The sequence below is a fragment of the Episyrphus balteatus genome, chromosome X (genome assembly GCF_945859705.1).
Source record: "Episyrphus balteatus chromosome X, idEpiBalt1.1, whole genome shotgun sequence".
Classification (NCBI taxonomy): domain Eukaryota; kingdom Metazoa; phylum Arthropoda; class Insecta; order Diptera; family Syrphidae; genus Episyrphus; species Episyrphus balteatus.
Genome location: NC_079138.1, coordinates 5,461,570 through 5,482,463, shown reverse-complemented (window position 1 = coordinate 5,482,463; position 20,894 = coordinate 5,461,570). Strand labels below are relative to the sequence as shown.

Genomic DNA, 20,894 nt, shown 5'->3' with positions numbered 1-20,894 from the left:
CACTAGATCCCAAATGAGATATTTTCGCAAATTATATCAAATCGTATAGAAAAAGAATTTAATATGAAATTTGAACTTACCTCATTTTCGAAATAAACTCATTTTGGATGTAAAGAAACAGTCTAGTATGCAGATCGACACCTGAATTTCAGCTGACATTTTTTTTTCTTCACTTTTTATCCGTGCACTAATTTGTGACAGGTACAAAAATGTGATTTATGCACTGGAGCATCGCACAAACTCGGCTGAAATTCATAAATACATTTTAATCTCAGCTATAATTTTGAGAGATTTTGTATGGGTGCTTAAATTTGTTTCGATTTGAGTATTATAGGCTTGAGAAGATAGTGAAAAATCACAGTTCTCTAAGTGCCAGTTGTACAAACGTGGGTCAGCTTCAGGAATTTAACCCACCGATTTCGGCGGATTAGCTGCGTGTCAACTTCGGTTCAAGCATAAATGTGGCTATTTTTACATATATGGACCTTGAACCAGTTCTAAAATTTAGCTATGCTTCCGATTTCAGAAGGTTTGAGTTGCTGATCCACGGATTAAATATTTGTACAACTGGCCCTAAAAAAATTATATTAGCCTTGTTCATTTGGGAGGTGGCAAAGTACTATACTAGTAGTTTACTAGCGATTTTCAATGGAACGCACTTTCAACGAATTCAATACAAATCGTATCTACTCGGGAAGAAGAGCATGAGTAGATTATAGCACTAGATTAACCAAAACATCTACTAGTAGTAAACTACCACCTCCAATGGAACAGGGCTATTATTATATCATATTATAGATAGATTGGTGGAAAAAACTTCTTGAAGAAAAATAATAGTAGTGGCTCTGCCTATTTTTTTGTATAACAGTTTCATAGAATATAACAGAATTAAAAAGGATCCTGGAATTTTTTCGTTTTCAGTTATGAATAGCGAAAAATATCTGCTTCGGAATGTAAAAAAAAAAAATATTTCGATTGCAAATTATTCAGCATTCAGACCTCCTAGAATTTTTTGGTTTTCAGTTATGAATAGACTTTTCATTTAATGTCTCACTCGATGGATTTGGAAGAAATGTTTGAAATTTTTTATGGCAATAAGGGGTCTTCCCAACTAACATTTCAGCTTCGGTTAAGGTATTACAAAAGCTACATTTCAGCTTCTTTTAAACTTTAGTAAGGTTGTTGGGCATGGAAAAAGGAGAACGTTATACAAGTTTGACCCTCTATAAGAAGTTTAAACGAAGCTTTACCGAAGCTCTACCGAAGCTTTGAGATTTGACAGATAGCTTCGGAAGAGCTTGTATAGCTCTTTAATACATGTCTTATCGAAATTAAAAAAAACAACTACAAAAACAAAAAAGAATCCTTTTTTACTGGTTTTTATTTGATTTTAAATCATGAATTTTATATTTTTACCTGAAATTATATATATTTTTCCATTAGTTTTTAGTATATATATTGATAATAATTTTAAAAGTATATAATTTTGTTTACCACACCCAGGAATTGAACTTCGTACCTACTTGGTGGCAGTCCGCCACTCAACCCACTCGGCCATCCTAGTATATTCATTAATGAAATTAAAATCTTAATCAGTTCGAATAGCAGAAATGTCAAACAAAAAATGTCTGAGCTAAATTATTCAATGCCAAAACCAAAAAGTGTCCGAGCTAGATTATTCAATATCAAAACCAAAAATCAAATACTAAACTTGGTAATTTCTGTAAAGCTTGTATAAATTCGTTAAGCAGGCTTTTCCGAAAACAAGCTTTTTTCGTTTAAGTTTCTTTAACAGTATTTAAACAACTTATTAGAAGTTGTTAAACAAGTTCGAACTTCTATAAGCAATTAAATTCTGAAGCAAGCTCAATACAAGCTGTATAAAAAGTAGTACCTGCGAGATCTCAATTTATAGAAGCTGTTGTGCTAGTTGGGTTAGCCTTGATTTTTTCTCGAAAATCTTAAAAAAATAGAATTGCATTTTTCTTACCTGAATGTCTTTTATCCGAAAATATTTACTTCAGAATGTAAGAAAAAAAATATTTCGATTGCAAATAATTCAGCAACCAGACCTCTTAGAATTTTTGGTTTTCAGTTATGAATAGAGCTAAAAACCCAGCAAACGCAGAACTACAGAAAAAACCGGTGAAATATGTACGTAAAAGAAGTACTTCTTTTCCACTGAAAAAAGATAGGAGCCCGGGAAAAAACTCAGTTATATACTTTCTGTATATAAGAATACGTGAAGCAGCTATCTCTTTCTTGCATGCAAGATGAAATAAATTTCCCCTCCATTAATAGTACAGACAAATGTACTTCAAAAGTGCATCAGCGAAGCACTTCTGGAAGTGGTTCTGATGTACATTTTGCAGTACTTTTTTACCTACAGAAAAAGCACTGAAACTTGTACTTTTAAAGTACTTATTTGGAGCACTTTCATGGGTTTATATCCGTACTGCTAAAATCCATATTTTAATTTCATCTGAAAATAAAAAAATCTTCAAAACAAACAAACAATTCTTTTAAACAACTATTATTTAATATTTTATTGGAAAAACACAAAATAGTTTTTTTTGAAAACAAAATACATAAAAAAAAGATCCTTGGGCACGCCACTGTGGCCTGGCCAGTTGAGAAAAATGAAAAAAAAAATACTCTGCAGTCTGCACTTTGGTGGTAGTTTTTGTATCTTGTTTTGACTTTTTTTTTCTAAATTCTCAAGGCTGAAGCTGCTGTTAACTCAGTCAATGATATCTGGAATTGATCGCCACTAAAAGACAGAAAAATCAACAACTTTATAATTTATCAATTTTATAATCACATACCTTTATTTTCCAAATCAATTGGTGGTTGTTTTTGTGTCATTTTTTTTCTAAATGCACAAGGCTGAGGCTGTGCATTTTGATGGTGGAAATGGTGGTGGAATTTATGTGGCGTGCCGAAGAATTTGTGCGGTAGATTGTTTTTTTTTTTTAAATAGTTTTCACAAATAACACTGAGAAGATTTTATTTATTTTTTAAGTTAAATTGTTCTATTTATCTATCAAATGGAGCACAGAAATGTTTTTTTTCTTAACGAATATGTTGCTGCGGCTATCAAGGTTTCACTAGAAAATATAAAATGCAGGAAAAGTCAAATCAATGGCGCGCCGCCATTACAAAAGAGACAAAACTTTGTGCATTGCATACATCGCTCTCTTTTCCTCCCATTTACCAAAGAGTTTATTTTTTTCAGGAGAAACAAAACTACAATATTTTGAGGGGAGAGATTTTGGTAAATAAGGAAACACATACACCTACAAAGTATAGACTTTGTTGGTGGTTGTAATTTCCCCTAAACTACTGAGGTTTGGTTTGCAGGGAAAGACCTTTCATTTGATGTATCACTCGATGGAATTGGAAATATGGTAGTTATGGTATGGAAGGGGTTAGTTAGCCTTGATTTTTTCTCGGAAATCTTAAAAAAAATAGATTATTGTTTTTTTTTTACCTGAATTCATAGACCTGTCTACTGTGAACTCATATCTGTTAACCAAACATTTTTCTAGCATTTGATCCGAAGATATCTGCTTCCGACTCAATTACCCCGTTTGTATGGCGATTTGAATCCGATTTGAATCAGGATTTAGGTCTATACCCAGCAAACGCAGAACTACAGAAAAAACCGGTGAAATATGTACGTAAAAGAAGTACTTCTTTTCCACTGAAAAAAGATAGGAGCCCGGGAAAAAACTCAGTTATATACTTTCTGTATATAAGAATACGTGAAGCAGCTATCTCTTTCTTGCATGCAAGATGAAATAAATTTCCCCTCCATTAATAGTACAGACAAATGTACTTCAAAAGTGCATCAGCGAAGCACTTCTGGAAGTGGTTCTGATGTACATTTTGCAGTACTTTTTTACCTACAGAAAAAGCACTGAAACTTGTACTTTTAAAGTACTTATTTGGAGCACTTTCATGGGTTTATATCCGTACTGCTAAAATCCATATTTTAATTTCATCTGAAAATAAAAAAATCTTCAAAACAAACAAACAATTCTTTTAAACAACTATTATTTAATATTTTATTGGAAAAACACAAAATAGTTTTTTTTGAAAACAAAATACATAAAAAAAAGATCCTTGGGCACGCCACTGTGGCCTGGCCAGTTGAGAAAAATGAAAAAAAAAAAAAATACTCTGCAGTCTGCACTTTGGTGGTAGTTTTTGTATCTTGTTTTGCCTTTTTTTTTCTAAATGCTCAAGGCTGAAGCTGCTGTAAACTCAGTCAATGATGTCTGGAATTGATCGCCACTAAAAGACAGAAAAATCAACAACTTTATAATCTATCAATTTTATAATCAGCACACCTTTATTTTCCAAATCAATTGGTGGTTGTTTTTGTGTCATTTTTTTTCTAAATGCACAAGGCTGAGGCTGTGCATTTTGATGGTGGAAATGGTGGTGGAATTTATGTGGCGTGCCGAAGAATTTGTGCGGTAGATTGTTTTTTTTTAGAAAATAGTTTTCACAAATAACACTGAGAAGATTTTATTTATTTTTTAAGTTAAATTGTTCTATTTATCTATCAAATGGAGCACAGAAATGTTTTTTTTTCTTAACGAATATGTTGCTGCGGCTATCAAGGTTTCACTAGAAAATATAAAATGCAGGAAAAGTCAAATCAATGGCGCGCCGCCATTACAAAAGAGACAAAACTTTGTGCATTGCATACATCGCTCTCTTTTCCTCCCATTTACCAAAGAGTTTATTTTTTTCAGGAGAAACAAAACTACAATATTTTGAGGGGAGAGATTTTGGTAAATAAGGAAACACATACACCTACAAATTATAGACTTTGTTGGTGGTTGTAATTTCCCCTAAACTACTGAGGTTTGGTTTGCAGGGTATACATATAGGTACCTGTATCGAATTGAATCTTGATTTGTCGATCCGATCCGACTCGGGGAGCTGAATCGAATCGAAAATATGCATATATACCTAACGAATTCAATACTCGAGATATAATTTATGGTGGAAATTGTGTGTGATTGTCTTCTTATTTGCAAATTCACTGTATGTATGTATTATGATATCTAGTTTTACTTGCACTTTGTTTTTGGTTAGATTTTTCTATTTTACTGTAAATATATTAAAAATAAAAATTGTGTTTTCGATTCTATTTCAATTCGATTCCTCGATCTGGTATAGTCATATACCTGGATTGAAATTTCAATTCAGATTCAATTCGATCTTTAAATCGGTCATACAAATGTGAACTGGGTCTAATAATTCAGCAAGTAGACGTCTTGTATACACATGGTATAAAAAGACAAGTGGTCCGTTCTTTTATTGAATATAGTTAACTATTGTTGTTATGTCAAAAAAATCGTTGTATTTGTTTTTGTTAGATTTTGTTAGAAAATTTCAACTTTGATTTAGGAACGACTAATGTTACATTGTGTTGATCTGTCAAAAGAAAATTTTTTGAGAGTAATTTTATGAATGAATAAACAAGAAAGAATTAATTTGGTACTGAAATAATTCTTTTTAATTGAATTCTAAGCAAATTGAAACAAAAATATGCATTCAATAATTTCAAATATCGAAACAAACAAGAAATTCTCTTCTCACATCATCCCCTCTCTTCCTCATTTAGTTGTGTTTGACAGATTAACATTGAAACTCAAGTCCAGGAGCTGAGTTGGAAAAAGTAACAAAATGTAACTATTTGACACTTCAACATTGGATTTAGGAACGATGTTGTGAAGTCACAATGTTACACTTTGTAACTTTTTTCTCATTTAGGAACGATGAAAGTTAACTATTGTTAACAATAGCTGCGTTCCTTTGGAAATATTTATCTACTTTTTAGTACTTAAAACTACTTTGAACTACTTTGCTATATTGAAAAAGTAGTTCAAAGCAGCTTTAAGTACTAAAAAGTAGATAAATATTTCCAAAGGAACGCAGCTAATAGTTAACATCGTCGAATAAAAGAACGCACCAAAGGTATGATCATTAGAGCCGCCATCTTACAAAATGGGGTAATAAGGTTTTGATGTTTGGCATTTGGCAAAGTCAAAAGCAACAACAATTTCGAAGACAAATTTGTTTACAACAACAATTTCAATGGGCTGGACTGTCAAAACCTTAAGTAGCCATAAGTTTTGACAGTTCTCGATACTGAGTTTTTTCTAATGATCATACCTTCTCTTTTTGTACCATGTTGTATACATTCCTGCGAATGTCAGTTCTGGGGCTTGTGAAGATGTAAACAAACGTTTTTTGTAATGAAAAATAGCATTTTTGTTGTAATTGGCATTGGAAAAAATGTTTGTTTACCTTTTCACCAGTGGAGATTGACAAATAAGGAAGTGGAAAAGCCCCATTAATAAATGTAATATAAGTGTGATTTACTTTGTTTTTCGCCCTGTTGTCGCCTTGACGTTTAAGTCCAAATCGAAACAGTAAAAAGCAAGTAAAAATGTTTAAAACTCCCAATAAGATGAGAATTGACTATTTTTTTTTTTTGTTTTTTTACTTCCAATTTGATATTTCTGCGTTGGTGAAACAGTAAAAAATCTGCCTTTTTCATCTTTTCGAGCTTTCTCTCTCCCTTGCTCTTATATACGTCTTGCGATTTGCGTTTTCGTGTGTAAAGGCAGACAAAGAAAGCCACCTTGTCAATTTTCTTTTCACCAAAACAGAAATTTCAAATTGGAAGTAAATAAAACAAAAATTGATGTTGGAAAAGCTCAATTCCAATAATCACAAATCACATTGAACACAACTTCATTTTGACGCCTACACTTTTTTTAGCTGTCGTTTTTAGATTGAAAAGAAAATAAAAAAATAAAGAAAAACAAATCTGTGATAAAATAGAACTTCTTCTTCTTCAGATATGAGAATAAAAAAACATTATATCATTGTTTGGCTAATAAAATTGTGATTGTGTATTTTCGTACAAAAAAAAAAGATTAAAAAAAAAAACAACAAAAAACAAGAAGAAGAACAAAAGAAGAGAAACCCACTTTTTTTTAAATGTCACATATTTGAATAAAAAAGTGCGTACGTAAATCACAACACGTAACATTTTTTTTATATTCTTCTTCTGATTAAAAAAGAAGAGAAGATAGTTCAAATCAATTGAACTTAAAATGGCATCGGAAACGATTGTCCAAAGTCAAGGAGGAGGCGGCTTGATTGCAAATCTTGCCGAATTGTCTGGAGCACCCGAACCTGCACTCAGATTATTGTTGTCAATTTTATTTGGTAAGTTTTTTTTTTTTTTTATTGTTATGTTGTTTGTGTCGTTGTCGGCATTCGGCTGCAACCTGCAAATTGCTGTTGTCACAGTCAGGTCATGTACTATAATTATCAGGGAAAAAACATCTCCAACATTTTAATATGCTTATAAAGGCGGTCGTTATTTAAAATAAGTTGGAATTTGCATGCTCCAAAGCTTAGTGCGGTATTTTGACCTAAAACGTGGTCATAAATCAAATTTCTCAATTTTGCCCTCCAGGATTAAGCTTATGTCCCATAAACAGTTAGATAACCAGGCTACTTTTAAGTGAAGTCTATAAATTCTATGGAGTTTGGTATTAAGAGCATAAGTGCATTTTTTTTTTCGAAAATGAGTTAAGTATGCAGAACTATTTAAAAAAAAAATCTATTTCCGTTTGGTCTGAACAGCATAACTCTAAGTAAACTAGTTCGAAATATATTCAATGGCCCTAACCACCCTCAACTCCTTTTTCTAAAATTATGTTTGATCATAATGACATAACTCCAACTTGTGCTATATTGACCAATCAAAAATGTTTAAAACTTTTAAATATGTAAGTGTTTGGTCAAAACCAGGGTCGGACTGGGGCAAAGGGGCCTGGATGGCAAAGCCGCCGCACAGTGCGTTGATTGTATGGAGATGTTGGAAAAAAATCAAATTTTTAAAAAAAGTTGAGTTTGGAAAAAAAATTGTTTTTAACAACACGTTTTACAAACTTTAGCGAAATTTCCACGCCCCCTGCCACGCCCAATTCTGAGTGTGCATATTTATATCTAGAAAACGGCTTGCACAATTTGAATAAAATTGAAGAAATTTGATTATCTAGGCGAGTTCTTCTTCTTCTTCCTTTTTCTCGGCGCTGTTATGATCTCGATGTCGAGGGGATCATAACCTTCCCACGTTACTGCTTCACACTAGTGATCCGCCTGTGGGGTTCGCCGGGTTGACCTCAGAAATCGGCGGCAAGCCTCCCGGTTTTGTATTGTTCCGTTTCTGAGGCCAACTGAATGCTGGTGTTTTTGCATTTGCTTGTACCAGGAGTTTTTAGGCCTACCTTTCTTTTTATTTCGTGTTGGAACGTTATATGATATTGCTTTTTTGACGGGGTTCTCAGGATCTCTCCTTTGAACATGGCAATACCAACTAAGTCGGTCGTGTTCAATTATCTAGGCGAGTTCAAAAGTACAAAATAGTGTCGACCCTATTCGCCCCCGCCACGCCTACTTTTGTATACATGATTCGATCCAGGAACTTGTATGTATGGGAATTCGGGAAAAAAATAAAAAAAAACAAGTGTTTTGCTAAGATTTCTTGATTTTCAGGTTCTAAATTTGATTGCATATTTAGTTTTGACTTCTAACTGCAAAACACCACGCAATCGGGCTGTTGGGTTGGAAAAACAAACATCAAAAAGCTCCCTAGCTGAACACATTATGTAAAAAATACTCCTAAACAAACACTTGTTGCAAGAGAAAGCGCAAGTTTCTGCAGACAAAACTTATTTTTTTTAAAAGATATAATTGTTTTCTTTCTTTAAATAAAAACACTTTTTTCCCATTTGACCCCTCTCAAAATATATGGCTTATCAAAGTTAGTACTTACCACGAACAAAGAAGCTTTGATTTGGACTCTCAAAAAAAATTTAAATTTATATGTAGAAAAAAAAATATGCAGTTAGAATAATTATATTTTCTCTCCTGAATGTGAACCTAGCAAAAAAAATATCATATGTTCCTTTTTTCTTCAGTAAATGGTCTTTTAACCGGTAACTACAAATCTTACTCTAATTGTTTGTTTTTTTTTATTGATCTTCTGAGGATCTCTGACAACAGAAAATTGAACTTTATCATAAATTAACTGTCGATTTATTCATTCAGACTTATTACCTTGAATTTGGCATACTTGCTTCACATTTTTGGCAAATTCTTTTTTTTTATTTTTTTCCACTAGTCGCCGCACTGTGCGCCGTCGCTGCTTGCTCCACGGAACTAAAAAAAGTTATCTACAATAAAAGAAAAAGAAAAAGATAGTAATTATACTTTTGTCAAGATTTTTGGTGCTTCCAAACCGAATTTTTGAATGCATCACATCATTCTTTTGAAGTTTCTAATTTTAAAAATTACATCTTAAAATTAAATACATGAAAAGAGTATGCGAACAGAGCTCCAAGAGCCGTAGGTTGAGCTGATGGGGCCCCGGGCCAAGACTTTAGTTGGAGGCCTTTGTTGTCTTTATTTTTCCTTCAAAGAAAATGTATAGAATATATTTATTTGTAATTTTTAAAATTTGAAACTTCTTCACAAACAAAAAGCGGAATAACTTTCTGTATAATGATTTTCAAATTTTTGAACTTGCAACTGCAAATAAGCAACATATTTTTTTTTTTTTTTGTTAAAATAGAGTTTTGCTTGATTCGAGCCTATTACTAAGGGCCCATGAGTTTTAGACTTATAAACAAAAGAATTAATTATGAGACTTGTTCTTTCCTTATTCTAAAAACTTTTTTTTTATTTCCAAAAGTTCTGAATTTTATTGTATATTATACATATTATATTGTGAATTTTAGTTCAGATTATTTGCATTCATTCAGAAATTCAGAGTTTTTTTTGAAACTGGAAACATTCTCCCTCATTTTCCTTATAAATACATTTGGTGAAAAAAAAAAACATTTTGCGCATATCCAAAAGGATACCTTTTTATTTATTTTGGGGCCCCTGTGTGGAAAAGCTCTCAAAAGGTCGCAAATGTTTTTGGAATTGAAATAACTTTAATTTGTATTTGGAATTTACAAAACGCATTTAATTTTTACAGGGGTCCAATAATGTTAGGTACAAGCAAGACCCGAGGACAAGTACGGTACGCGAAAAACCCTATAATTTGTATCTATTCTGTTTCTGTTGATTCAAGTCTTAAAGATAGATATCTTAGGCGAAAATAAGAAAACGGAGTGCACATCATAGGTAACTGTTTGTTTCGTTGTTTATTTCTTACATCCTGTTTCTTTCTTAAATACAATCTAAGGTGGGGCCCTGGCATATGTACGTGGGGGCCCCGGGGCACTGCCTCGAAACAAGATATGCACCCCTAGGGCCCCAAACCTTTTCATTTCTTATATAATTATAAATATAACTTTCAAATAGTTCGATTAAGGGCCTACATTTGTTAAACGGGCTCCTTTTATTTGTTTGAAATTTGTATTTGTACTTGTTTTTTACATGTTTTGTAACATTTTGATTTTGTAACTATGGGATAGCTGGCAATCGCCAAGTCTGTTATATGGCCAGTCCGGCTCTGGTCAAAACAGCACAACTCAGTTCCTTTGCTTTTTTGATCAATGACGGAAATGACGGGGAATCGATTGATTCGTTTAAAAAACAAAAATAAATCGCTGTAAGTCCGAAAAATTAAAATTCTTAAAAAAAAAAAAACTAATTCCATATTGACACTGAGGACACAACTCGAAATAATCTTATTCTTGAACGAAAAATAGTTGGGTCAAAACAACATAATCTTACTAAAAACATATAAATACGCTTAAAAATTAAAATTTTGTACTTTATTTGTGTAAATATTATTATTTTAAAAAAAAGCATCCCAATATATTTGAATTAAATAAAACTGGATTTGGAGGAATTTTTCTAAGATTTTGGGCTTATGTTGTTAATACCTAACCCCATAGAATTGGTCAAGCTGGTTCGCGATACCATCAGTTGCAACTTACACTATTTGGGTAATCACGATTTTTTTTGCGTTCAAAAAATAAAATGCACGACTGGGTCGCACGAACTTGCTCTTAGATTTGAAGTTGCTTAAATTTTTAAGACTTTTTTTTATATAAAAATTTGGGAAATGTAGGTACTTATATAATAAAAAAAAATTAAAAAAAAAAAATGTGTTTTTTAAACTAATAAAACAAAATCTGCAATCAAATTGCCCCTCAAAACAAGTATGCAGTTTTATTTGATATATTAAAATGTATTTTTAGAAATAAAAAATTTCAAAATCGTTTGTCGTTTTTTGAAAAACTAATTTTTTATAAATAATTTTTTGGAAAAAAACTTGGTATGCCATTTTGAAGAAATCGCTAATCAACAACTAACACCGAAATTGAAAAAAAAAAATGTCTCGTTTTCGAAAATTTGTTTTTTCTAAAAAAATTTCTAGATATTTTTAAAAACATTTTATTTCTGATTTATTTATGATTTATTATATAATGCTTTTTAATAAAAAATTTCGTTGAAATTGAATTAGTATTTTGCCAGAAAGATTTGAAAAAAAGGTTCTTTGGCAGGTACCGTAAGTAATGATTTCCAAAAAAAAATTGTTCATCATAGGATGGACCTTGCCAAAAAACTAATACCTGTTTTTTTTTTAACAAAATCGTTGGAGCCGTTTTCGAGAAATTAAATTTTTCCTTGGATGGACCTTGCCCAAAAACTAATACCTGATTTTTTTTTAAAACAAAATCGTTGGAGCCGTTTTCGAGAAATTAAACTTTTCCGAAATTTTTATATGACAGGTACCGTTATTTTTGGTCCAAAAAAAATTAATTCCAAAAACCCTCTGGAGAGTCTCCAAAAAATGCTACCAAGTTCGAAGTCAATAGGTCCATCCGTTCAGGCTGTAGCTCCTTATACAGACAGACAGATTTCCGGGACCCACTTTTTTTGCATTCTCTATCATCGTAATATCATGGAAAATTGTTATCTCAACTTTTTTTTTGTACGAATGCATAACTTGTTATGTTCATATCGTCGGTCTCATAAGGAAACCTCGTAACTCCACCTTTTTTCGAAAATTACTTTTGAATGCCATTTTTTAGAAAATATGTCAGCGGAGCTACCCAGAAAATTTGAAGTCATTCCATTCTAAATAGACTTAAATTCAAATTTTGTAAAGCACTTTACCCTCCAACTATGTTGTTTCTCTAATTGTTGTTTCTCTCCTGTAAAATTTAGATTTTGGGAGTTATAAGGTTTCCTTATGAGGCCGTCGATATGTATTGTATATAGTACCTATATCGCAAGTAAAAAACGTGAATTTTCTAAGTGTTGGTTTTTTATACTTAAAATTGTTTTTGGTGAAAAATTTGTATATGGATATCGACAGTCAAGTTATGTATAGTATTCTTAAAAAAAATTTAATTGTATATGCAACTCTATTTTTTTTCATACGAAAGGGTTGAGATACACACTTAAAAAATTTGCACTTTTTCCGTTGTTTTTTTTTTTTTTAACATTAGTGTTTTTAAAATAGCGCAACACACAGCAACATGGTTTAACCTATATAGAACAATCTTGCATTTCAAGAATTTGCCCGAGCTTGCCTCCTCGAAAATAAAGACCCCTTGAAAAAACTCATCAAAAACGACCCTTACTAATAGATTTTTATATCATTCCATTGAATGTATTATATTATTGAGAACATTTCACCAGAATTGGTGCAGTAGTAAAGTTATGAAGGGCGCCGGCTTCGAAAACGTTAGTCGTGGGGAGAACGATTTAAATTTTTGAACTCTGGAATAAAACGTTCGTAAGCATAGTATTAAAATACTCATAACTTGGCCAATTTGGCTCCAATTGACCTAAAATCTCGACACAATATTCTTAAATATAATACATTCAGTTAAAAAATTTAAAAATTTTAATGCAAATAAAAAAAAAAAACAACAGGGTTTCCCGTGAAAAAAGTATGTTTCAGTAAGCACTTTTCTTTGCCGAGCAGAAACTGAGAAAATAAAACAGTTAAACATCTTGGAAAAATACTAACTTGGGGAATATTTTTTTTTTATTTCCAACCATATGAGCTTTTCGGAGCATACAAATTCCAACTTTTTTAAAATAACGACTGCCCTAATGCTTATATTCTAACGACTACACTTGGGAGCAAAAAAATGGAATTAAACTTTGTAATTGACATACATGAATCTTATCGGTACCATTGAAAAGCTTGAAACAAAATCTTTAAGTCAATGCTAAGATCTTAAAAATCCGTTCACTTAATAAAGATCCAATAAACATAAATAAATTATGTGAGGAAAAAAAGACTGAAATTGAAACAGAGAGTATCTGGAAAATTTAACAATACAAAAAAAAATTAAGTGCAATTTATTGACAGATAGCGCTAATACTATTGTATGCATTTTTATGTTTTTACCAACAATTCAAATTCAAAGTTAAAAAATTCAAGTTTTAAAATAAGACCACGAGACTTTGAAGAAAAAATATTTTATCCATTACAATTTTAGTTTTTAATGTACGAATTTATTTGATTCCGTTTTTTTTTTTTTTTTGTAGTTGGAAGTGTTGTTTGCTATAAAAATATACTTGAATCTTCTTTCAGGTTACCCGATAGCTGCTCTCCATCAGTTATGTGTGCGAAAACTCGAACCACTTTTGCAACATATTTTCTTTGCAACTTGTGGATTCGCTTTATGCTATTTCAACTACGGCACTGATTCCTATCACAGTGTAATTGCAATATGGGTAACCTATTTGTTAGTTCGCCTCCTCCATCATGCACCCCAACAGTTATTAATAATAAACTTCCTATTCCATATGAGTTACCTCATAATTGGTTATATCTTCACTGAAAGCAATGATTACGATATAATTTGGACGATGCCACATTGTGTTCTTGTGTTGCGATTAATTGGATTCGGATTTGATATATCCGATGGTCAGAAGCCACGTGAACAATTGTCAAATGATCAAAAAGAAACGGCTTTGTCTTATATACCATCGTTGATTGAACTTACCGCCTATACATTCTTCCCAGCTGCATTTTTGGTTGGGCCACAATTTCCTTTTAGACGATATCAGCGATTTATTGGGGGTGAATTCCATGAGCATGATGGTGCTGTGAATGCTGGACTTAAACGTGGTGGAGTTGGTTTATTGTATTTGATAGTACGACAATTGGGAGCGACTTTGTTGCCAGATAGCTATCTTATGACGGAGGCATTCCGCAATCAATCGATGCTTACAAAACTATTCCAAGTAGGAATTTGGGGTAAAATTGCATTGTACAAATTCATATCATGTTGGTTACTTGTCGAAGGAGCACTTATGTGTACAGGTTTGTTTTTTTAAGAATAAATTTTTGTTTAGTAAGTCAATTCATTATTTTGTTTGTTAGGATTTACTTATGCTGGAAAAACTTCTGATGGAAAATCCGATTGGTCTGGATGTTCAAATATAAAACTTATTCTGCTTGAAACAGGAAGTAAAATGGCTCATTATGTGCAATCGTTCAATGTGAATACAAACAGCTGGGTGGCTCAGTATATTTATAAACGACTTAAATTTCTTAACAATCGTATGATAAGCTATGTGGCAGCGTTAGCATTTTTAGCTGTTTGGCATGGATTCCATAGTGGTTATTATATAGCATTTGCTATGGAATATGCCATTATTACATTTGAAAAACAAGTAAGTATTTATTATTGTTCTTTTGTTTTTTTTTTTTTTTATTTTATTGAATTTATTCATTTTTTTCCTTCCCTTCCAACACCAATCAATCAATCAATCAACAGTGTGAGACGATTTATGCCAAAGATGTAATCCCAAAATATGGCGATATTCTCAACAATTCTAAAGCCTGCAAGGTCATTTCGTTTGTATTGTTAAAAATCTATAATATTATGTTTATGGGTTGGTGTTTAATACCATTTATTTTATTAAGTTATGATCGTTACATGTATGTGTATTCTACTCTGGGTTATTATGGATTTGTTATGTTGGCTTCTTGGCTCATAGTTTATAATGGTTATAAATTTTCAAGAAAGTCAAATAAAACAGACAAAACGTCATCCAATGAGCCAGAGAAAAAACAAAATTAATTAAAAACAAACAAAAAAAATAATTTAGATAACGACGATTTCCTCGTTCTTTAACAAAAAAAACAAAAACAAAAACAAATAAAAAAAAAACGAAAAAAAGAAAAAGAAATACAATGCATTAATTGTGTATTGTGTTGTTTCGAATATCTGATATGTATTTTAACTTTAACAAAGAACTCTTTTAAAAAGTCATAAATATAATTTTATTTATTTATTTACAATAACACAAAGAAAACTAATCGACACACTAAGAAATATAGTAGGTTTATGTATAACAACCACAAATAGAGAGAATCATTTTTAAATATTAATTTATTTTTTTGGATAAAAAAAAGAAGAGCAAGAAAAATGATACAACAATCTACAATTTACTAATGCAATGTTATGGAGTATTATAATTTCGTTAATTTAAAAACAAGTCGCTTTTACTTTTAAAATGTCAATTTTCAGCAAGTCTCTTATGTTATTTTTTTTTTTTATTTTTAAATGCATTTCTTTGAACTAAAATAATTGTGATTCATTTAATTTAAAAAAAAAAACACCTTTGATACCAATTTTTAATTTGCATTTTTTTTTCAACTGTTTTTAAGGAAAATTATACCATTTTATTTTAAATACTTGTACCTTATATACGAAAACGATATGGATAAATACTCGTAGACTTAATGCAGAACTAGCGATAAGACTTTTTTTTGCTAGAAAACTCAACGAAACCAGTGTACTTAGTCGAAATATTTTGAAGCTATCTAACCAGTTCGATGTTGCTGCTAGTGTAATAGCTCGTCATCAAAGAAATATTATTCGATGACTTTTCTTTTAAAACATGGTGTCCGCTAAACTGGAAAGTCAGTTAAAACAATCTTGGTCAAGAAAAGCCAATACATTTGAAAAGTGGTCAGAGATTTTTTTACTGTATCATTTTTTTTTTTTTTTTTTGAAAAACATTTAAGCCCCTATTAACACCATATTTGATATTAATCAACAAAATGAATGAATTGGTAATACCGTGAACAATCATCAAAATTGTTACTAAACTTTGTCGTTGCTATGAATTTGAGATCTATTGTGAATGGCTCTTTAAATAAACTTGGTATTATGGATTTCAAAAACTTTGCTATACATATATCAAATTCTCCATCAAATTGCCAATTTTTTGCAAATGAATCTACAAATCTCAGAGTTTTCTTTTACTAGCTCTACCAGTCCTGTAAATTGATTCTATTTGCTAACATCAACAAAATATTTAACAAATACAACAAACCTAATTAAACTAATTACCTACTTATATTTTTTTGAAAAAAAAAAACAATGCGAAAACTAAAAAAACGACCAACCAATAAATAAACGTGAAATTAAACGTCAATATAAAAATAGCACCTATTTTCAATTGTATTTTGACAAATCTTCACAATACAACCAAAATTACTATCATTTGATAGGTTTTTACGTTTATCTACCAATTTATATTGACAACTGTAATAGGGGCCTTAAGCTGGGGAAAACAAAATGATCATATGAGTTATCAAATACGACATCGTACCTTACTTACTGTAAATACATAAATCTGAAGAATATGTTATTTCCTTCGATGACGCACTCAATAAAGTAGCTCAAAAAGAACAAATGGACGCGGAGAGGATAAAGAAATACGTGTACAGATGCAACAACGATTTTTAATAAGGAATACAAAGATTTTTTGAATGAAATGAAACAAAGAGTTGATCATTTTTATTTCAATAGTTTGAATATAAACCAATGAAATCGGTAACAGATAGATAGGTCTTTGAAAAATACAAGGTTTCCTGACATTAAATAGATTCCATTAAAAAACGTTCTTGCCACTCTATGGAATTATATATGTATGAAATAAACGTTCGAATTCATGAAATATTTTAAATTTTTTGCCAGGGAATATTTTATAATTGGTCAGGGAAAGTCAGGAAATTTTATTTTGAAAATTAATGGACACCATGCTAAATAAAGAGTTAGTTTTCATCCGATGTTTATGCCTGTGATGTTCCTCGTCTAAAAAAATGATTACTCTACGAAAAACTCTAGGGAAAAAAAAAACATAATAACACAGCTATCAACAGAAATAAACTATTGAGTAAAATCCTGCTTTTTATATTTGTTCTTCCTTCTTAAAAGTACCGCTATTTTGTTTAATGCTTTTCTTAACCCTCTCAGTAGTGAACATAGAAATAGCACATACTTTTTTAAAACTTTAATTTGTATTCTACTTTCAAAAGCTGTGAGACTTTTTAATTAACAAGTGTTTTGTTCATTGTACCTACTGTGGAAAAAAAGAAAAAAATATTTTCGATAATTACCTTGAAAATTTATCCAAAGAGGTTTCAAGAAATTAACTTAAATATAAACAAACAAAATACTAATTTGGTGATATTGAAAAATTGTAAGAACTTTTACGTAGAAATTAAATTAAAATATTCAAGCCTATAACTCACAAATAATAATTTTTTTAATGTTAGTGTGTTTTTTTTTGTTCATAGTTGTAGCTTGTCATATTAACGAAGTCGATGAAGGTTATTAAAAAGCAAGGCAGAAAAATTTCATCCACTACTATCAATTTTTATGTTTTCGATTCAAACTCGCTCGTCTGCAAAAAAATGTATTTATATATGATATCTCTAGAAAATAGTCAATTATAAAGTAATTCTTAAAAACAAAAACTGTTGATTGAAGTTCTCATTATGATTGGCGAATTAAAATTAAAAGCATCACACAATTGCGATCGTAATAAATCCAACATTCGTTTGTTCATTTCTATATTCTGGTTAATAAGGGAATATGATTCAATATCCTATTCACTTCGATATAATCTTATTAAAATGCCTAGTCAAGTATTTTCACGATCAATAACATAATCTTTTCCACACAGAGCCAGATTATATCTGTGATCTTTGGTATAGACATAATAACTGCATTAAAAAAATAGTCATTTAAAGACTAATTCTTTGAAACTTTTTGCCTATATTTCCACTATTTTTTAGCCATGTAAACTGAACTTACGTCAAAAGGTGACTGTTAATTCTTGAGTATAATACTAAAGCTGTTTAACAAACAACATTTGAAAACCTTAAATGAAAAAATTCCATTTTTCAATTGTCATTATTTATATCAAACACCACAGATATGTATCTTATACTCAGAGGTGGAAGCGCCTAAGGTAAAAGTTAACTGTCACGTACAGACAAAAATCTGCCTTATTTATTGTTCATATATAATTGTTCAGAGCGCCTAGTTTTTAAGTAATTCCTATAAGATATTGTATTTGCTGAAAACCTCATTCATTCTCAACGAATACAAAACTTTTGAACCTCTTGAGTCTTGAGAGAATACATAAAAATAAAAAAAAAATAAAAAAAACATACAGACCAGCAAGGTCAGCCAACAAATTGTATAGAGGTCGAAGAATTGGAGGGCTAAGAGCTGAAGTGAACCAAGTCACAAAAAGTGAATTCGGAGATATAACGAGTTAAAGTAAATACGTTTCCATTGATTCTTATGGTGAATATTTTTTTCGAACAAATGACAATTTGAATCGAAACACTTTTGGATCAAACTAATGAAAGACGTTAGTAGAGTCAAACCTTGCGCAGATTTTGGCACTAGATTTTGATTTTTTCTCCTTTTTTTTTACTTAGTCCGTTTCAGCTGTGAAACCTCCAATTAATGTTTCAGTAAATTTATAAAACTTGGTATTTTTAACTATCATAACCCAACTTATGGTACATTTTCTAAATTAAATTAAAAAAATAAAAATTTAAAAATATATATTTAAACACACGAAAATGTTAATTGTCACGTACAGAAAAAAACTTCTATAGTTTTCAAAATGTATTTTTCGTCTGTAAATTTTCCTGAATACCTCAAATAATATAATATATAAATAAAAAGAACTTGATAGCTTGATATTTTTTTGCTTTTCTATGTTTTAAAACATAAAAGCGACGACAATTTTGATGAAATATCAACATCTTCTTCACTAAACGTTTCACTATAAAAAAAAAAAATAATAAACATAAAATGAACAAGTAATGAATTAATTGTAATTATATTTAAAAAACTACTTTCAAATGCACATTAAGATTAACTAAATAAATATTAATTATATAAATAAATAAAGAAACACACAAAAAAAAAATGATAAAATAAAATTTAAATATTGAACACAAAACACAAAAAAATTGTAAATAAAATATTGTCGAAAAAACAATAAAAAGTAAAAAAAAAAAAAATGTATATTAGAATAAAAATAAAATTTTCTAGTACTTACATCATTCTGGATGCTGAAAGATAGAAATTAAAAAAAAAAAAAAATAGAGAAAGGCTTATGTAAAACAAATTAAAAAAAAGAGACTGTAATTATTATTTATAAAGTCATGTTATTTATATTGTTGTACCAAAAACAACTGATGTTTCTAAATCGGAATGATTTTTTGTATGAATATTTTTATGTTTCGGAATTGTCATTCTGTTAAACATTTTTATGATTTTTTTTTATTTAATTTTTTTGAAAATACTTATTTTACTGTGGGCAAAACGAGTAGGATAATTTCAATTTAAATTCCATTGGTATTTTAATAGGATATATTTTTTTAATTTTAAATCGGTAGTATCGTCGTTTGTACATCCTTTAAAAGTGTACCATATGTGGGCATATACTCGATCATCCTGATCAACACTACTAAATCCAGTTTCATCGAGTTAAGGTTCATTATATTCGAGGAGCTATTGAAATAAAAGGACTCTAAAATTTCAATCGAGATGGCAATTATATCTTGCAAAGCCATCAAATGAGAATCCTTGATTTCTATAATTTCTGATTGTTCTTCAACAGAGAAGTTGCATTAAATTTTATGGGAGAAATTGATGTAAAATAAAAACTATTAAATAGGATATGAAAAATATAAGAAGGTTTGAGTTTACTTTTTGCTCACAGTAATATATTATCAAGTTTTCTAATAATGACCTGATTATTATATTATTCTTTTTTTTTACCAAACGCAGACCATTTGAGAGATATCTGCAAAATTGTATTATTAATTTGAATTAAAACAAAGTAATTAGGACATTGTTGCTAAATCCAACTGACGCTTGAACGGCACCAATATTCTCTCGGCAGCAGGAGCAAAATATGCTATGAATCGTAATAAATTTCAAACACTGTTAGTTCGTGACCTTCAAAATGGTAAAAATGTTGTCATTTCTGAATTTGTTTTGACATTGCAATGGTCAGTGAAAGACCGAAGTTGTTACGTCCCGATTGGAAAACCTTACTTTCAATCCATATTTAATTTAATTTTCATATAAAAAAATTTTTCTTAATTTTTGTTTTTATTTTTTTTAATTTCGCTTTAATATTTTTGAAGGACTTTCTTAAAATTTTGGATCAAATATTTTTTTATCATATTTATAAAATTTTCTTATTTAATAAATGATATTTTATTGTATGGAAATTTGAACATGAGATAGAGATTCAAGACTAAGGATAAATAAAAAGTGTCTCAGTATAAAAAAAATTTAAGTATTTTAGTTTTTCTTATTTTGTATTTTTCACTTTGCAATGCGCCTTCTAGAAAAATCTAGGCTTACTTTATTGAAAATAGATTTAAAAAAAAGTATAGATTTGTATTAATAATAATAAATTATATATTTTAAGAATAAATTACTCCAATTAATTCAATAAAAACAAATCTAATAAATAAATTGTTGTTTTTGTTGTGTAATAATAAATAATTTTATTTTAAAATAAGATTT

The 20,894-nt window shown here is 30.1% G+C and overlaps 1 protein-coding gene across 1 annotated transcript; it reads left to right on the top strand.

Moving 5' to 3' along the window:
• Positions 1-6,753: 6,753 nt before the first annotated feature.
• LOC129920685 (lysophospholipid acyltransferase 5) lies at positions 6,754-16,047 on the top strand. Its single transcript, XM_056002169.1, has 4 exons — positions 6,754-7,257; positions 13,616-14,350; positions 14,411-14,703; positions 14,808-16,047. Exons 1-4 carry the CDS (start codon positions 7,143-7,145, stop codon positions 15,111-15,113), a joined length of 1,449 nt encoding a protein of 482 aa, XP_055858144.1. The 5' UTR covers positions 6,754-7,142; the 3' UTR covers positions 15,114-16,047.
• Positions 16,048-20,894: the final 4,847 nt, after the last annotated feature.

Coding starts and splice junctions, on each gene's coding strand:
- LOC129920685 (XM_056002169.1), top strand. CDS start 7,143: ATGGCATCGGAAACGATTGTCCAAAGTCAAGGAGGAGGCGGCTTGATT. Junction 7,258..13,615: donor ATTGTTGTCAATTTTATTTG/GTAAGTTTTTTT, acceptor ATCTTCTTTCAG/GTTACCCGATAGCTGCTCTC. Junction 14,351..14,410: donor AGGAGCACTTATGTGTACAG/GTTTGTTTTTTT, acceptor TTTGTTTGTTAG/GATTTACTTATGCTGGAAAA.